Source organism: Macadamia integrifolia, chromosome 9 (assembly GCF_013358625.1).
Source record: "Macadamia integrifolia cultivar HAES 741 chromosome 9, SCU_Mint_v3, whole genome shotgun sequence".
Taxonomy (NCBI): domain Eukaryota; kingdom Viridiplantae; phylum Streptophyta; class Magnoliopsida; order Proteales; family Proteaceae; genus Macadamia; species Macadamia integrifolia.
In genome coordinates, this window is record NC_056565.1 from 29687770 (window position 1) to 29707580 (window position 19811).

Consider the following 19811-nt stretch of genomic DNA (forward strand, 5'->3'; position numbering starts at 1 on the left):
AATCAACTCTTGTACAAGCACTTTTTCGCACGCTTGAACCGACAGATGGTCAGATTTGGATAGATAATGTTAACATCTACAAGATTGGTCTTCATGACTTGCGGTCAAGATTAAGCATCATCCCACAAGACCCAATAATGTTTGAGGGTACTCTAAGAAGCAATCTTGATCCACTTGAAGAATACACCGATGAACAGATCTGGGAGGTGGGACTCTTTTTCATTTGATGAATAATAATTTAATTATCGACAAATGATGGACTTATCTTCTTCTTTTTAATGATTCTCACACAAGACCAACACTTCACAATTGATTGGCTGAGACATGTGTCTCTATAAGTTCCTTTCTTGTGATCTTCTTCATTTTATTATTATTATTATTATTATTATTATTATTATTATTATTATTATTATTATTATTATTACTATTACTATTATTACTATTACTATTACTATTACTATTACTATTACTATTATTATTATTATTTGAAATCCTTTTTGCTTAGACTTTAAAATCATTTTGTAGGATGAATTTGGCCCATGCTTGGACTAAGAAATTCTCTTGATTGGTACCTAAGAAGTGCATTATTTCAATTGCCCTATTTTTCATTTTCACTACCCAATACTTTAAAATTTCATATTTTACTTAGCTCACCTATAATGATCTCTTGTATAATTAACCAAGGTAGTAAGTTGACATGGACTTTTGTTGTCTTAGGCTTTAGATAGATGCCAACTTGGTGATGAGATAAGAAAGAAGGAACAAAAACTTGATTCTACAGGTTGGTTTCTTCTCCTATTCACTTATACCAAAGTTCCTCACCATTAATTTATCTATGCACAAGTTATTATGTATTTATCTAACTTCTAGTGCAAAACCCAACCCCAACCATTTTTCCAACAAGTAGGGAAAAAATGTTACTAAAAATAAGATCCTGAATAGCTAACTTATTTTCATTTGGTTGTCGTGACAGTATCTGAGAATGGAGAGAATTGGAGCATGGGTCAAAGGCAACTAGTATGTTTAGGGCGGGCATTACTCAAAAGGAGTAAAGTATTGGTACTCGATGAAGCTACTGCATCAATGGATACTGCAACTGACTATCTGATTCAACAAACACTTAGTCAACACTTCTCAAGGACTACTATCATCACAATTGCACATAGGATAACATCAATTCTTGATGCCGATATGGTCCTTCTTCTTGATAATGGTTAGTAGCTAGTAACAGTACATCACACTCAAATGGGTTCAATTAAGCTTGGTAATAAGTATTTTAATCCTTTTCTAGTTCTTAATTGCCTTATTAGATTGATAAGTTTTCATGTCTTAAGCAGGTCTTATACTAGAATATGATTCCCCAACCAGATTGCTAGAGATCAAGTCTTCCTCATTTGGAAAGCTTGTTAAGGAGTATACTCGAAGATGTAATTAGTAGTTTTTGAATAGCTAGAAGCAAGTTTTGAATGTTCAAAGTAAGAAATCTGCATTGGACTGAGTATCTTGCTATTTTGAATATGCATTTAATTTCTTGGAAGATTGAGTTTAATTGTAACCATTTTTGGAATTAGTTGAATATAAAGGTAAATATATATATGAGGAGAAAAAAAAAATATTTTTCTTCATGCATATCTATAAACCTTAAGAGATGTTTTAGTTGTCAAGTAGTATCTTTAGAATACCGTAAATATCTATCACATGGCAAACTGAATAGATCTTATTAAAATTTTGTGGATAATTAGAGCCCAAAGCCATGCTTAGAATTTAAGTCTTAATAAATTGGAGTTACCATATGACAGGAAAAATATATAAAAATTTAGTGAAATGTGTATTTTATTTATAGAATTGAACGACTAAAAATACAAGTGAACTTAACAATACATGGGTGGGTTTATGCTTGAATTTAAGTTTAAATTCAACAATTGGCACTATAAGATTGAAATTTTCACATTGGTCAAACAAAAAATTAGGGTACATGTCATATTATGATCCAAGGAAGGTGTTAGGAATCTCAGTCCAGCCGATTAAAGTGATATTTCTATTGGTTGGTAAAAATCAATAAACATAAAATAAAAGAAGCCAAATAAACATGAAATGATAAACTACATAATATAAAAAGATTAGGGCTGCAGACCATGGTTAGTTTAAATGAATGTTAAAAAAAAAAAAAAAAATACATATATACAAGCTAATAATATATGCCAATATAGAGTTAATCCTAACTACAAACATCTCATTTTTCTCCTCTCTGAGATCAGTTTGATAAGTTAGAGGCTTGGTCTTCCCTTTGCTGATGGCAAAGCCGAAGGTGGAGGTGAATGCTAATCTCTTGCTTATTCCAAACCGGTGACCTTCTCTACTGATGGCAATGCCGTAGGCGGAGTTGGGTTGCTGGGTTTCTTTTTTATTGTGGCTTGTTTGGATGTGTAATTCTTTCATTCTTTTTAATAAAATTTCTTGCTGACCTTAAGAAAAAAAAAATACACCTCATTTTGTCACCTTGAATGTCACTCTTGACGATAGTGAGTCCTCTTCGAGGCATGTTGACATATCTATGGATTTTAGAGCATAGCTAATGTCTCTGATGACTTTTACCAATCAACTATGGGAAAGTACCTAAATACTCCTAAGAAGGAAAAATTAGGAGGGCAGTGGTGAACCATCCAAAACTTATTGAATTACTCGAAAGTTAGATTATTTTGTATACCCCAAGTTTGGTATGGATTTAAGTTCATATGCCCCTTAATTGGGATAAGATTATTTTTTGATAAACGGGACTCACGCTGGAGAGCCACCACAAGCAACCTAGTACTACCCCTATATTCATACCAAAATATTTTATGTGAAATATGTGAAAAAATAGTTTTTGAACCATTTGAATCAAAGATCCAGAACCAAAGTTATGGGCATCCAAAGTTTCCAAACATAACATAGAAAGGCCTGACCTAGCTTGTGTGAGGATAATGAGCTTCGTAAACCTCTCCTTGTGAAAAGAGTAATGCGGGTTCGACAATCTCTATTGAGTGAGAATCCCCACTTGGATCAAGGTCTAGGACCCATAGCTAAAATAAAACAAACTGACTCAAAAATGAACTGGTCTACTATAAGTTAGAGATCCAGAACCAAAGTTATGGGCATCCAAAGTTTCCAAACATAATATAGAAAGGCCTGACCTAGCTTATGTGAGGATAATGAGCTTCGCAGACCTCTCCTTTTGAAAAGAGCAAAGCGGTCTCTATTGAGTGAGAATCGCCACTTGGATCAAGGTCTAGGACCCATAGCTCAAAATAAAACAAACTGACTCACAAATGAACTAGTCTACTATAAGTTATGGTTCATGTCAGGTTGCAGTCCAAGCCAGGCGTTAGGTAGCTCAGTCTATCTGGTAAAAACTGGACTTTAACCCTAGGTATTACATGTTCTGAATAAGTCGACTTTGAAATTATGTAGACACCAAATTTTGTCCCCCCTCGGCAATGATGAATTACAGGTAATGAAGAGACATATTTTCTCTTTTGGAAAGAAGTTGAATTTTCGACACAAATCCAGTCTATCCCAGAACTTGTGATTGGTGAAAATTTAGATAATGCGGGGAAGATGACCGAAAGTGGTCATTAATGACTTTTGCTAAAATGCGACAATTAAGCCTAGCAGGTGCTCGAATCCGGTATCATTGGAAAGTATTCGGAAATACGGTCTCATTGATATCTTGTTTGAAAAAAATGGATACCCAGGTTTGCCGTAATGCCTACTTGAACTTTGAACAAGTTAAAATAGAAAGAACCAACCCAAACCAAACCAAACCTTAAATCCTAACCAAACCAAACCCTAAACCCTGAACCAAACCAAACCAACCTGAACCAAACCAAACCAACCGAAACTAAACCAAATCCTAAACCCTGAACCAAACCAAACCAACCCAAACCAAACCAAACCCTAAACCCTGAACCAAACCAACCCAAGCCAAACCAACCCAAGCCAAACCAAATCGAACCAAACCAAACCAAACCAAACCAACCCAAACCAAACCAAAAACCAGACCAAACCCTGAACCAAACCAAACCCTGAACCCAACCAAACCCTAAACCAGACCAAACCCTAGACCAGACCAGACCCTAGACCAAACCCTGAACCAGACCAGACCCTGAACCAGACCAGACCCTAGACCAGACCAGACCCTAGACTAGACCAAACCCTGAACTAGACCAAACCCTAGACCAAACCAAACCCTAGACCAAACCAGACCCTGAACCAGACCAGACTCTGAACCAAACCAAACCCTAATTTAAACCCTAAACCCTAATCAAAACCCTAAACCCTAAACCCAACTAGAACCCAAACCTAAACCCGAACCTTAAACCTTACAATCAAACCAAAATTAAACCTTAAAATCAAACTTAAATCAAACCATAATCAAACCAAAATCAAACCTTAAATCAAACCATAATCAAACCTTAAACAAACTTAAATTAAACCTTAAAATCAAACCAAATTCAAACTTTAATCAAACCTTAATCAAATTAAAATCAAACAAAATTCAAACATTAATCAAACCTTAATCAAACCTTAAATCAAACCATAATCAAACCCTTAATCAAACCATAATTCAAATTAAAATTAAACCTTAAAATCAAACTATAATCAAACCTTAAATCAAACCATAATCAAACCTTAAATTCAAACCAAAATTCAAATTAAAATTAAACCTTAAATTCAAACCTATAATCAAACTCTTAATCAAATCATAATTCAAATTAAAATTAAATAATCAAACTTTAAATTAAAATATAATCAAACCTATAGTCAAACCATAAATCAAACCTTAATCCAACTTTTAATAAAACCTATAATCAAACCATAAAACAAACCATAATCAAACCAAAATCAAATTTTTAAATCAAACCAAAATCAAACCTTAAATTCAAACCAGACCCTATCCAAAACCAAGACTTACCGACTGCTATTGACGAGGGAAGGACTCCACCAAAGGCTACTGCCACGCAGGTTAGGCAATAGCCCCAGGTCAAGGGGAGTATCTAGAGGTGTAAGAGGGTACCACGTGCTATTTCAAAGCTCAATAGGGTGACACGTACCTATTTTCAAGGTGACATGAGGAGGGGTCCGTGTAAACCCTTACACAATTCGTGTAAGGGCTTACACGGATTGAGTAAGGGATCACAAATCCGTGTAAGCCCTTACACGGATTTGTGGGGGGCTTACACGGATTTGCCCCCTCTCATGGCTTTGGGTGTTTTTACACCCCTACCCTTCCTCCTCTCCTATAAATAGTGACTCATGGGTCACTGTAAAAGCCCCGGACAGAAAGCAACAGGTAGAAAAAAAAAAAGACAGAAAGCAACAGAGAGTAAAGTTCCAAAAGAGAGAGAAGAAAGAAAAAGAAGGAAGAATCCTAAGCTAGCTAAAGTTGCCGAAAGCCCAGAGCCCAGGAAGCCCAAAGCCCAGGTTGTCCAAGTCATCCATTTCAGGTTAGTATCAAACCCTTTGTTCAAATTGTTTTCATTTAAATTTAATATTTTAATTATGGTGTGGAAGCTCTGCCCAAAATCCCTGAGCTAATTCCAACCCTAGAAAAATGGTGTGGAAGCTCTGCCCAAAATCCCTGAGCTAATTTCAACCCTAGAATTACAGCGCGAAAGCTCTGCCCAAAATTCCCGAACTAATTCCAACCCTAGAAATATGGCACAAAAGCTCTGCCCAAAATTTTTGAGCTGATTCCAACCCTAGAAAAACAGCACGGAAGCTCTGCCTAAAATTCCCGAGCTAATTCCAACCCTAGAAAAATGGCACGGAAGCTCTACCCAAAATCCCTGAGTTGATTCCAACCCTAGAAAAACAGTGCGGAAGCTCTATGCAAAATCCCTGAGCTGATTCCAACCCTAGAAAAATGGTGTGGAAGCTCTACCCAAAATTCTTGATCTAATTCCAACCCTAGAAATATAGTATGGAAGCTCTGCATAAAATTCCCGAGTTAATTCCAACCCTAGGAATACGGCACGGAAGCCCTGCCCAAATTTCCAGAGTTGATTTTGATTCTAGAAATATAGTATGGAAGTCCTATTCAGAATCCCGAAAACCAGAATCCATAGTCACACCCTACAAAAAAGCCTTGTCAACTTTCTTACTCAGGTACCGGAAGTTTTTAATTTCTCCAAGAAAGAGAAAAGAAAATTAAATTGCTACCTTTGAGTTGAGGGAAATTATCAAAAAATTCACCATTTTCATCAATCATTATCATGTGAATATTATATTGTAATTTCATTTGCCTCATTTCTGTATTTATTTGTTTAACGTGTTTATTGCATAAAATAAGGATTTACCGTTGTAGTTTCATGCATTAATTTTAGCATCTATCCATCAAATGGAGTTTATTTCATCATTTTATATGTTATTGCATGTGTTTCTCACATAAAATACCGATCATGATTTTCCTGTCATAGAGCATAGCACATATATGTAGGTAAAATAGCTGCATTTGTCATTATTTTATGTAAATTTCATTATTTCATGTAGAATTCTTTCAAGCCAGTTCATATATATATATATATATATTTTGCGTTATTTCATATAAGAGAACTATGCTAGCTTCGACTATTAAAATTCTTAGGGGAGAATATTCGAAATCCAAGCTTCTGGTAGAAAAACCAAAAATTCCGGGCGAGGTGGGTGCCTAACACCTTCCCACACTCGTAACCTGACACGGACCCCTATCTCTGGAACAGACCAATGTATGAAGTCAAATTAGGGGATTCTTCCTTTCGCAAGGAACCAGCCCCCTATTCGAGCTCGATCCCTCTATCGAAATTGGGCTCCACCATAGGGTTCTTGGCCCTGACTCCTAGATGGCGACTCCAAAAATCATGCTTTCCCCATCCCCCCAATAGTCTCCAGACCATGCTTTGGAGGCCATTCAATCCAAGGCAGGCCAAAGGTGAGAAGGAAGGATAGAAGAGAAAAGAGAGAAAAAGACCAAAAAAGGTATTTTCCCTTACAGTGGCGACTCCACTGGGGACTGTCAAACTTTCTATACCAGAAACTTACAATGAACGTTAGAATTTTCTCCCCCTCATCATCATTATGTGCAAACATCTCTGTACATTGCTTGCTAACTGCATCATGCATCGTATTCGAAGTGAAATCAGTTAACAAGGGTACTCCCTGTCGTGCCCTCACCCTTGGGGAGGTTGGTGCACGACATACTAAGTATTCTAAGATCAAATGATGCCCACTTCCTACATAAGAGTGCTCGAAGTGAAATTGGTTGGCGAGGATGGTTGTTGATAGTTCGAAACCCTTGTGGTGATAGAACATATCGGGCCATTCTGAGATTAACTCATGGCCACTTTCTGCACTACACTTGGGCACACACTCACTCACGGATACACCTGCCCCTGTGATTAGCCAACTAAACCCATGTAATGTCATGGATAATCATTGGCGAAGTCACACCCCTTGATACAGTACCATTTGGTATATCAAAGGAACCATGTACCCATGATTCACTTTCAATGATAGGTATATCGGTTCTGTCAAGGGTAACCTAGTTTTGTCCTACAGCCTTACCCATTGCATCGCATCATATAGGAACTATATGATTTAAACAACGAGGGTACGCCCCAAACTGACTCAGTAATTGTTTGCGGTTCAATTCCAGCTTGTTTCATCTAGGGTGAGATTTTTCTTGTATATGTTTAAACCTGATGTGTTCTTTGACAATTGGGAATTGGGAGATGCAACTATATTAGTTCTGGTTCATGCAACTGTGCCTGTGGGGTGATTCCCACTTCACCACATTATATTAGCATGTGTTCTAGGCTAATAATGTTCCATAAAACCAATTCCCACTTCACCACATTATATCAGCTGTGAGTTTGTTCTTGCGTGGACCAACTTGTTTGTTTTCCCACACCATAATTTGTGTTTAAATTGGGCCCTTAAAATACAAAAAAAAAAAGGAAGAAAAATAAAGGAGTGTGTGAACACTAACTGAAAATTGGGCGAAGACACTTATTATTGAGGGGGAATTTGTGTGTGCATCATAAAAAAATAATAATAAAAATCTAAAATTTAAATTTCATAGTTTAGGTCAGGCACAATTCCGCGTCAAAACAATTCTCTACTTTCTGTGTGGACCCGTCAAGATAATCGTTTGATCCGAGTTAGCCCTGAGAAGTCCTTACCAACGGTGAAACTTATAGTTCAACTCACACCACCTAGTTCACCTAGCTCAGTATCGTCTGAACCGTCGATGAATATGGATCCGGCTAGTGGAAGTCTACCAGATGCCTAAGAGAAAAGGAGAGTGGATATGATGCAATTAGAGTTGGAGGAGTTACGTGATTTATTCACCCAGTTTACAGCCAAGCAACCTCAGCAACAAATCGAACCCATTTCAACCCCAGGAGAACACGATTGGATCAAGATGGGGTCCAATGCACCTCGTACCATACCGAGGCTTATGGTCGAGGATGATGAAGAGGAAATCCGACCAGATCTTCCAACTGAACCCCCTGAAACTGAAAGGGAAAGAAAGATGAGGGAACAATTAGGAAAACTTGAAAAGTTACTACAGAAGGGGAAAGCCAAAGATTCTCAAGCCACAAAAATTGATGAAATGGTCTTCTTTCCCAGAACTCGCATTTCATAGAAATTTAAGTGTGACACTGATAAGTTTGATGGCAAGGGTGACTCGAGGGCACACTTGAAGGTCTTCATTAATATTTTCAGATCATGTGGATTTACTGAAGAACATATGGGGCAAGCATTTTTGCTTACTCTTTCAGGCCCTGCTCTTCGTTGGTTAACTCAATTGGACCCTTCCTAGATTCAAAATTGGTTAATGATTATGAAAGTATTTACTAAGCAGTACTCTTACAACACTGAATTAGATATAACTCGACGAGACTTAGAAACTGTTCAACAAGCTCCAGGTGAGGGTTTCACGGAGTTTCTCTTAAGGTTTCGAGATAAGGCAGGTATGATGACATCTCGACCTACTGAAAAAGAGCAAGTTGAAATGATTCTAGATAACTTGGCAAATCCCTATTATGATGTGTTATACAGTCAGCACATCGAGACATTCTCAGCATTGCTGGCAACAGGGAGAAAAGTTGAAAACCGAATCTTTAGAGAAGCACAACACCAGAACAATCCCAGGGTTCCTCAGAGCAGAGTAAGAATACAAAGTATGGTAAAGGACGTAATACAGAGGTGAATACTGTAACTACCACAAGCACCGACCAGCAGCCTACGGTGCATGCAGTAACTCTTAAGCCTACTCCAGTTGTCATTAAGCCAAGTCTTCTAGCTCAGAAAGGTTTAGTACAGAGGAGGAAATTCTCAGATTTGGGGATGCCCTTATCTGTGTGTTATGAGAAATTAAATAAAAAAGGCCTCTTGAGTATGATGCTTGCCCGTCCAATCAACGATCCTCCACCTCCTTAGTACAAGGACAATGAATACTATTCTTTCCATAATCAAAAGAGTCATCTCACCAACCAGTGTATCACCCTGAAGCATGCCATACAAGATTTGATTGAATCAGGGCAGATTGAATAGGAGTTGAAGAGCCAGCCAAATGTGACGGGACAGTTGGAATGATACAAATGATTCAGATGAAAAAGATCCTACTCAAAGGATTCAACAGTCACCAAAGAAAGGGCGTCTTACTGCTCGAGTTAACCGAGCCTTGCTCAAAGCCAAGCATTCAAAAGTAAAAGAAGAAGAGAATCAGAAGAGAATTGAAGAAAGTCATTCCTGGGAAGATGAAAGTCTCCCACCCTGCAATCTTACACTTCCTCAGATAGGGTCACCTTCATATCACCCAATATCATACAGTCCATTAACTTCTCATCACCCGCATCCTCCCTCACCATCATATCACCTAGCATCATACTGTCTATCGTCTTCTTATCACCCATAACCTCCATCACCTTCATATCACCCAATATCCTATCCTCCATCACCCTCATATCACCCAGCATCATACAGTCCATCAGCTTCTCATCACCCGCATCCTCCCTCACCATCATATCACCCAGCATCATAGTCCATCATCTTCTTATCATCCACAACCTCCATCAGCTTCATATCACCCAATATTCTAACCTCCATCACCCTCATATCACCCAACATCATACCTCCCATCATCTTCCTATCACCCACATCCTCCATCACCTTCATATCACCCACAACCTTCATCACCTTCATATCACCCAACATCCTATCCTTCATCACCTTCATATCACCTACCATCACTTTCTCTAGCACCTTCATATCACCCAATATCATAGCTTCTATCACCTTCCTATTACCTGGCATCACATCCTCCATCTCCATCTTACCATCTAACACCAGACTATTGTGTCCCAACTCGGGAAGGATTACCATCACCAGTTATTGCACCATTTTCCCCGTCTTTGCCGCCATTTCACCCAGAACCTTGCTATCTGCCAATTCCATGTAACCCTTATCCTCATCACCACCGCCAGAATACTTTCCCATGAATGGATGGATAGAAGAAGGGATCCAACATCAGTGTTCAGAGGTAGATTGGCCGAATGGAACTTCTTGGACTGATATGTTAATGGATCCAGATACTCCCATTCACTCCTCTACTGGATTGGTGCACTCCTCTACCAGATCGGTGAATCTCATAGATGGGAAAGAAGAGTCCCAGATTGATCCTACAACTCTCGTTGTACCAACAATAGAAGATGTCATGCTAGACATGATCAGGGCAATGGTGGTATTGACTATTGGAGAAATGATCTCAGATGAAATACACCTAATCCATATAGGTGGAGAGAGTGACAGTGATGACAGTGATACTGAAATAGTGAATGCTATTAGAAGAAATGTGCCCGATGTGGATCCAACAGATATCATTCTCCCAATTTTCCCTTCTAATGATGATTCAGAGGAAGAAGAAGATAGGAATGAGTATCACTTAATCCATATAGGTGGAGAGAATGATAGTGATACTGAAGAAATTTGTGTAATAGTGAATGCTATTAGAGGAAATGTACCCGATGGGGATCCAACATATATCATTCGCCCAATCTTTCCCTCTGACAATGATTCAGAGGAGGAGGAATACGAGGATGAAGATATAGAAGGTGATCAAGAATCAGGAAATGAAGATCTAGAAGGAGATCTTGTTGAAAAAGACAAAGAAAATGAAGATCTAGAGGAGGAATTTGGTGAAGAAAACGAAGATAATCAAGATTCAGAAAGTGCATATTTTGAATTTGAGTTTGAAGAGGACAATGAAGAAGAGAATCCCTCCTGTGACAATGTACTATACTTACTGAATCAAATGTGTGAAGATATGTTAGTAACTGAGAAAGTGTTGAGGAAAGTGGCAGTCCGACAAGAAACTGTCTAAGAAGTCCGTGAAAATCTTAAGGTTAATTTCGAGGATGACATTATTCAAATAGTTAAAGCCCAGGCTATTGACATTTGGGGGGGTCCTCTAAGCCCACTATCTGCATATGAAGAAAGGATTGAAGTACCTATGGTAGGCATGATTGGTGATATAAACAAGGAAGATGAGAATAAATACCACTATAATATTCTCTACAAAAAAAGGCCTGAAAAATCCAATAAAGTGATGGCCACTAGAAGTGGGGAAGACTACAAAGCCAAGGGGTTCATAGTGGAACAACCATCTGTCACGGAGACAGGGCAGTGTAGCAGGCAGCCACAGCCTGAGAATCAAGTATTGAGCCAGTTGAAGAAGGTACAGGCCAATGTTTCCATTTGGGGGTTGTTAATGGCATCTCCTGCCCATAGGGAAGTTGTAGTAAAGTCCCTCACCAGTGTGCAAGTACCCATAGAGATGGATCCATCGCGATTATCTCAAATTGTGGGAGCCACATATGTTTTTCAGGCATTAATGTTCTCTAATATATACTTATCTCCAACAATTATCAAGCATACTAGAGCTCTGTTCATCACGATGGAATGCAATATGAATACAGTGCCTCAGGTCCTTATTGACAATAGATCAGATCTGAATGTTTTACCCCTGAGAGCTGCCACATGTATAGGCTTTAATCCAGATCAATTCAAACCCTTGGCTCAGATCATTAAGGCTTACAACAATACTAGAAGAAATGTTGTCAGAATTCTCACAACAATGGTGACAATAGAGCAGCTGAGTTCTGTGTTGAATTCTAAGTGATAGATATCCCAGCTTCCTTCAACATGCTTTTGGGTCATCCGTGGCTTCATAAAGCAGGGGGAGTGTCATCTACTCTACACCAGAAAGTAAAATTTATCTATGATGAGAAGGTAATTACTATTTCTGGAGATCCTCAGTTAGTCAACACATTGGCTAATATTGAAGTTGGAAAAACCCAAAAACAAGAGGTGTGTCTAAGAGGCTTTGAACTAGAAAAGGTTTGTGCTTCTGTTGTGGAAGAGCCAATGAAGGAGAACATTCTAATGTCCTATGAGGGCATGTGGAATACCACTATTGGTCGAATGATGAAGCAGATGCATTATTTTCCTAGGATGGGATTGGGAAAATAACAGCAAGGACCCACAAGGTTGCCTGAATTCCCTCACACTGCAGGAATACATGGTTTGGGGTTTTCTCAAAAGGAAGAACAAAAGATGTTAGAAGGTATAAGGAGGGGCCGAGGTGGAGCAAGAGCCTATCAAGGTTTGAAAATCAAAAAATGCTTATAATGGCAAGAAAGGAATCCTCTTGCAAGAAAATGGTTGCGAATTATCCAATCTTAGAAAGGTACTTTGTAAAGGTAGCAGAAGGTTTTCCCAGTTGTGTGGATCTTGACTTTCAACCTAAGAAAGAAGCAAAGAAAGTAGATTCTAAGTTCAAAGTCATCTATCAATATCAGATTGATTGGATCACCTATGAGCTGGAACGTCTGCCATTTAAGGAGGATGGTAAAGATAATGGTATTAATGACGTCTTTGAGATAGATGTGATTACCACAACTGAAGAAGAATCTACAGTTAACCCTGCATTCCTAATTCAATCATCACAGATTCTTAAGCCTCGTCTTACCCTGAAAGAAGTTTGGCAGCATAAATTAAGAGCTACCTAGCATCTCAATCTTCCAATCAAGGTACGTGCTCATATCTGTTCTTGCCTACAGAAGATGTATCTGGAGGAGCTGAGAAAGGGGTAATATCGCTCTTTTTATGGGAGCAGCTCATATGCTAGAAAGAGAAGAGCTAGAAGGATGAATATCTGCCCTTATTGTGCTAGGAGCAACTGCAATGGTTACATCAGAGATGGAGGTCAACGGTGTGGCTGTGGCAAGGGGATTGCCTCACATAAAAGGCTTGAGAAGTTAGATTTTCTGGAGCGAGGACTGAATAGCCTAGGGCTAGGGGCATCCCTCAGAAAATTCGGGTTTACAGATCATGAGATTGATCAACTTGTTTTTACCACAAAAAGTGCCAAGAGTAGGCAAGCTGAATCTGAACTCTTCTGCCAAGAAAAATTGGGGCATCTTCAGCTCCATGAAGGTGAAAGCAGTGGTGTCAACAAGACCTTTGAGGTAGATGTTATTGCCACTAAAGAGATAAAGGAGTGACCAATGCCATACCTACTAATTCATCTAGCCCACAAACCACTGCTCAATTGGACCAATGCAGGATATGACTTCAAGCTCACTAAGACTCAGAGTCCAATCAGTTCTAAAATCACCACATAGTACACTGAAGATTCTCTTGCTATTGTTGAGTCTCCTTTTATTTGTACTTTTTCTGAATTTCTTTCTGTTAATGAAATTCCACGCTTTCAATATGTTGAGTCTGTAGCCTTTCCAGCTGTCAATGAAAATTCTGATTTCAAGTACGATTTGTCTCTTTCTGATGATGATCTTAACAAAATAACTGATGAATATCATGAATTGTTAAAACAATCTAAAGAAAAAAGAGCTAAATCTATGAGTGAAGACACTCGACTCATTAATTTAGGATCCGATCAATGCCCTAAAAAAATTAAAATTGGTGCAACCCTGAATAAAGAAGAAACCTCAACAATGGCTAGTCTGTTAAAAGAATTTGTAGAGGTTTTCGCTTGGTCCTATGAAGACATGCCTGGCATTGACCCAAAAATAGTACAACATCGACTCCCTACGTATCCAGATGCGAGGTCAATCAAACAAAAGGCTAGATGAATGCGGCCTGAATGGAGTGAAAAGATTAGAGAAGTAATTAAGCAATGGAATGCAGCATTTTAACAAGTCATAAAGTACCCTCATTGGTTGGCCAATATTGTTCCAGTTCCAAAGAAATATGGAAAAGTCAAAATGTGTGTGGATTTCAGAGATTTGAATAAAGTCAGTCCTAAAGATAACTTTCCTTTGCCTCATATTGATGTATTGATTGATAGTATGGTAGGACATGCCTTATTGTCATTCATGGATGGGTTTCCAGGATACAACCAGATCAGCATGCATCCTGAAAATATAGAAAAGACTGCTTTCACCACCCCTTGGGAAACTTATTGCTATTAGGTAACGCCATTTGGTCTAAAGAATGCTGTAGCCACCTATCAAAGGGCCACTACCACTATTTTGCATGACATAATTCACAAGGAAGTAGAAGTCTACGTCGATGATATGATTTTCAAATCTATCGACAGACAGGGACATATCCCGGCACTAAGGAAGTTTTTTGAAAGAATCAAGAAATTTCAATTACGATTGAACCCTCAAAAGTGTGTGTTCAGAGCAAAGGCAGGAAAGTTGTTAGGCTTTCTTGTAAGTGAAAGAGGTATAGAAGTGGACCCTATCAAGATTATAGCAATTAGAGACATGCCTGCACCTCAGACTGAGAAGCAAATACGAGGATTCCTTGGTCACATTCAATACATCAGCGGTTTCATATCCCAATTGACCTCTATCTGTGAACCATTGTTCAAATTATTGAAGAAGGATCAGCACACACGATGGAATTCCCAATGTCAAGAAGCCTTCGACAAAGTCAAGGAATACTTGTTAAATCCACCGGTTCTTATGCCACCAATAAAGGGGAAACCACTTCTGTTATATCTGTCAGTAGGACAATTCTCAATGGGATCCATGTTAGCTCAGAAAGATAAGGTAAAAGGAGTAGAATAGGCTATCTACTATTTGAGCAAGAAATTCTTGGAATATGAAATTTGATATACATCATTAGAAAAGACTTGCACAGCTCTTATTTGGGCAACAAGAAGGTTGCGACACTATATGGTGGCATATCCAATTCGCTTGTTTTCCAGAATGGATCCTATTAAGTATTTGTTCGAAAAGCCTACACTCACTGGCAGAATGGCAAGGTGGTTGCTATTACTCTCAGAATTTGACATTACATATGTCAATCAAAAGCCTATCAAAGGCAAAGCAATTGCAGATCACTTGTCTGCACACCCCACAGAAGATGGAAGATCATTAGACGATGCTTTTCCAGATAAGGAAATCATGGTAGTTGAAGAAGGAAACTCTGTGAACACATGGCAATTATATTTTGATGGAGCAACCAATCAAAGAGGGTATAGGGCAAGAGTGTTATTAATAACACCTAACAAGCTCTATTCACCTTCATCTTTTTGACTTGATTTTCCATGCACCAATAATATTGCTGAATATGAAGCATGTGCAATCAATCTGGACTGGAGATAGCTCTGACAATTGGGATAAAAAAGATCCAAGTGTTTGGTGACTTATCCATTGTAATCTGCCAAACTCATGGGAAATGGAAGACCAGAGATGAGAAATTGAAGCCTTATCAAGAATATCTGGAGAAGATCTCTAAACACTTTGAAAAAATCTCTTTCGAATACTACCAGAGAAATAGTAACCGGTTCACCGATGCTCTTGCAACAATAGCATCAATGGTTGAGTGTAGTCCTATGGCCCAAGTAAGACCTTTTCTGGTTGAAAGAAAGGTAAAGCCCATCTATCACGGCTCAGTGAATGCCTTGACAACAGATGGAAGATCTTGGTTTGCTCCTATTGTGGACTTCATCAGGGAAGGGAAATATCCTATGGAAGCAGCATCAGGAGAAAAGAAGTTTCTTACAAAATTTGCCACCCAATTCACATTACAAGGCGATTTGCTATACAAAAGATCGTTTGATGGAATTCATCTATTGTGTGTGGATGAAGAATAGGCGCAGACAATAATAGAAGAAATGCATCAAGGTATCTGTGGGCCTCATATAAATGCAAAAATGTTAGCCAAGAAAATCCTAAAATTAGGATAATAGTGGCGCATAATGGAGGCAGACTGCGTAGATTTCGTTCGGAAATGCCACAAATGTCAGATATTTGCCAATATCATACATATTCCGCTGACGAAATTCCTTCCTTCAGTTCCCCTTGGCCATTCTCTACATGGGGTATTGATGTTATAGGAAAAATTAATCACAAAGCCTTAAATGGTCATGACTTCATACTAGTAGCAATTGACTATTTCACCAAATGGGTGGAAGCACAGTCATATTCAGTCCTCACTGCTGCAAAGGTGGCTAAGTTTATAAAAGAGAACATCATTTGTCGACATGAGATGCTGCAACAACTGATATTTGACCAGGGCACTCATTTTTTAGCGCAAGTCGATAGAAGATGGCAAATACACATAGAGATTGGGTGGATCACTTACCATATGCACTATGGGCATATAGAACGTCACTTCAAACTTCTACAGGGGCAACTCTGTATTCCCTTGTATACGGAATGGAAGTTGTGTTGCCAATTGAGATACAAGTGCCCTCTCTTCGAGTCCTCATAGAAAGCAAGCTACCAAAAGGAGAATGGGTACAGGCTAAATATGATGAACTCAATCTGTTTGATGAAAAAAGAATGAAAGCCATGGACAATTTGAAAAAGTATCAGTTGAGAATGGCAAGAGCAACCAATAAAAATATTCGTCCTCACAATATTGAAGTTGGAGATTTGGTTCTCAGAGAACAAAGAGCACCTCCACAAGATCTTCGGGGAAAATTCTGACCAAATTAGAGTGGTCCATTCACAGTAAAGAAAGTCTTGTCAGGAAAAGTTGTACTACTCATGGATTTGGATAGAAATGAATTGTCAGGTTTGGTTAATATGGATCAACTGAAAAAATATTATGTTTAAATTCAGGGGAACCACTTGAACTACGTTTGACCTGATTCCTCACAAGGGATACGTAGGCAACTCGGCATGTTCGAGTGCTGTCTCATCTATACCAATATCTTAAAAAAAAAAAATTAGGGCATTGATTAAAAAAAAAAAGAGAAGAAAAGAAAAAAAAAAAAGAAAAAAAGAAGATCCGGAGTTATGTCTCAAGTGTCCAAGAAAGAAAGAAATGCTTTAAGATCATCATCTCACCACTTGGCACCTTAATTACTAGATAGCTTGTTTTCCCTAGTAATTCATTTCTCCATCATCAATGGTCTACAAAAAATCACCACTTGGCATTATCAATCACAAGTCAGATCATTCCCCCCTTGTGGTTCTTTTTGTTCCCCTTTCAATTGTAATATCTTATCTTTAGTATACAAGTTGGAATTATGATGAAAAACTCATTGAGCCATGAAATATTTTTCTTTCTATCAAAAGTATCTTCTCATAGAACAAAAATATTTGTGAGCTTGTTGCCATGTCTTGTATATGTTTATTTTACTTTTTTTGATCAAGTTGTTCGCTTCTATCATCCAGGAACAAATCAATTATGGCGTTTCCCTATGCAAATACTTTGGATGAGACTCTACGCAGGTGGACCGTGAATATGAACGTGGATGATTTTAGGCTATTGGAATAAAAAAATCTTCAGGTCCTTAGCCAGATTCGCTACATGGAATTATGTCATAACTTGTTGAAGGAAGTTCCAAAGCATTGGGATTGTAACCTGCACGTGTTCAAATTTGGGTCAGTAGAAATTTGTCCAACTCTGGAGGAATTTAGAGCCTGCTTGCTCTCTCCACCCAAAGGGAAGCTTTTTTGTCCTACCCTGCAAGTAGACTACACCAAGGATATCCAAGAATTCTTCGGATGGAACAGAAAGGAAATTAAGAAGTTCATGGTTTTCTAGAAAATAGACATCTTTAAAGTGGCTAAAGCTTTTTCTCGATACAGATATTTGGAAGGAATGGATCAGTGGCGTAGAGGTAATGGCTATCTATTTTGTATGATAGCTCGATACTTGTTTCGTTATCCTGGACGTGGAGCTGTTCCCGCCATCATCAAAATAGTGTTACAACTTTGAGAAGGTTGCGACATTGTTCCTACAATATTGGCTGAAACACTTAAGGGGTTGGACCAGATGGTCATTTCTGGGAAATTTGGTACAAATGACTACATGGGGTGTCCTGCTGCTTTCCAACCTTGGTTGACTGAGAAACTACAACTGTTAAGGCCTTTCCAACATAGTAAGTTGACAGCCATCCAGTACCAGACAAGGAGGGAAATTCCATAATTCCACTTAATTTCTAGTTGGCAAAAGTATCTTCAAGAGAAAACTGAAGATAATATCAGATGGACCTATCAGTGGTCACCAATTGAGAATCCCATTATGAATACCCTAGGGTGCAATTATGTTAGGCTGATGGGTTTGACTCACACATCCTTTTATCTACCTACTCATCGACAACGGCAATATCAGTTACCTCAAATAGATCTAGGAGAAGTAGTGAAATTTATCCCACGGAGAAGCTATCCACTGGTGTCATAGATTTGCTGACAAATTTATGGCAAAGGCAGTTGGTGTAAGGTCTTTTAGAAGAAAAAAGTTCCAAACGCTTAAGACCGTTGAAGATCTGGCTTTTTGGTTTATTGTATTTCCATGTAACTGTTTTTCATTTGTTGTAAATCGGAGCTTGGGGTTGAAATAAATTTAGCCTTTTCTATCTACCTTCAAATGAGTGGTGGGAATAAAAAAGAAGGGAATCGTGCATAACCTAAGCAAAAGAATAACATTGTTATAACATAACAAAATACCATCATCCATTGCATCCTTGCATGATATGTACTAACCTACGTTGGTTTAGGTTAAAAAAAAATAAAAGGAGAAAAAAAATTTTAAGAATGATATTTCTCTAATAGTGCCATAAGTGCAACTTTAGTGTTTAAGTGACGCAAAAAGAGCGTCATTTCTATAAACAATGCCAGAAAGTGCCAATTACATTGTGAGGATGATATAATAAGAATGTCATCTCCATGACAGTGCCAGAAAGTGCCAATTCCTTGACCACAATGCCATTATAGGAATAACATTTCTCTGACAGTACTATAAGTGTGACTTCAGTGTTCAAGTGACGGAAAAAGAGCATCATTTCTACAAACAGTGCCAGAAAGTGCCAATTACATTGTAAAGATGATATAATAAGAATGTCATCTCCATGACAGCGCCAGAAAGTGCCAATTCCTTGACCAATATGCCATTGTAAGAATGGCATTTCAATGCCAAGATGCATATGAAAATCCTTTTTCCTCAACAACGCCAGAAAGTGCCGATTGCATTGACCAGATGATATAATTAGGGTATCATCTCCATAACAGTGCCAAAAAGTGCCAATTTCAGCCTCATTTTCCATGATAATATTGGAAAATATTAATCTTAATGTCAATTTTCAGATCAGAAGTATGAAGAAAGGCCTGACCTCGCTTGTGTGAGGATAATGAGCTTCGTAAACCTCTCCTTGTGAAAAGAGTGATGTGGGTTCAACAATCTCTATTGAGTGAGAATCGCCACTTGGATCAAGGTCTAGGCCCCATAGTTAAAATAAAACAAACTAACTCAAAAATGAACTGGTCTACTATAAGTCAGAGATCCAGAACCAAAGTTATGGG

The 19811-nt window shown here is 38.3% G+C and overlaps 2 protein-coding genes across 2 annotated transcripts; both read left to right on the forward strand.

Annotated features, from left to right (window-relative positions):
* The first annotated feature begins 738 nt into the window (after positions 1–738).
* Positions 739–1537, forward strand: LOC122088679 (ABC transporter C family member 3-like). The gene is made up of 3 exons (XM_042657996.1): positions 739–781; positions 974–1213; positions 1338–1537. The coding sequence occupies exons 2-3, from the start codon at positions 1000–1002 to the stop codon at positions 1433–1435; spliced, it is 312 nt and encodes a 103-aa protein (XP_042513930.1). The 5' UTR covers positions 739–781; positions 974–999; the 3' UTR covers positions 1436–1537.
* Positions 1538–10603: 9066 nt separating this feature from the next.
* On the forward strand, positions 10604–11404 carry LOC122089690 (coiled-coil domain-containing protein 1-like). The gene has a single exon (XM_042659390.1). The coding sequence runs from the start codon at positions 10604–10606 to the stop codon at positions 11402–11404; it is 801 nt and encodes a 266-aa protein (XP_042515324.1).
* Positions 11405–19811: the final 8407 nt, after the last annotated feature.

Bases quoted from the DNA above. Each gene is read 5' to 3' on its own strand.
- LOC122089690 (XM_042659390.1), top strand. From the start codon at position 10,604: ATGGATCCAGATACTCCCATTCACTCCTCTACTGGATTGGTGCACTCC.
- LOC122088679 (XM_042657996.1), top strand. From the start codon at position 1,000: ATGGGTCAAAGGCAACTAGTATGTTTAGGGCGGGCATTACTCAAAAGG. The intron at 1,214-1,337 runs GTTAGTAGCTAG...TGTCTTAAGCAG, and splicing joins GGTCCTTCTTCTTGATAATG to GTCTTATACTAGAATATGAT.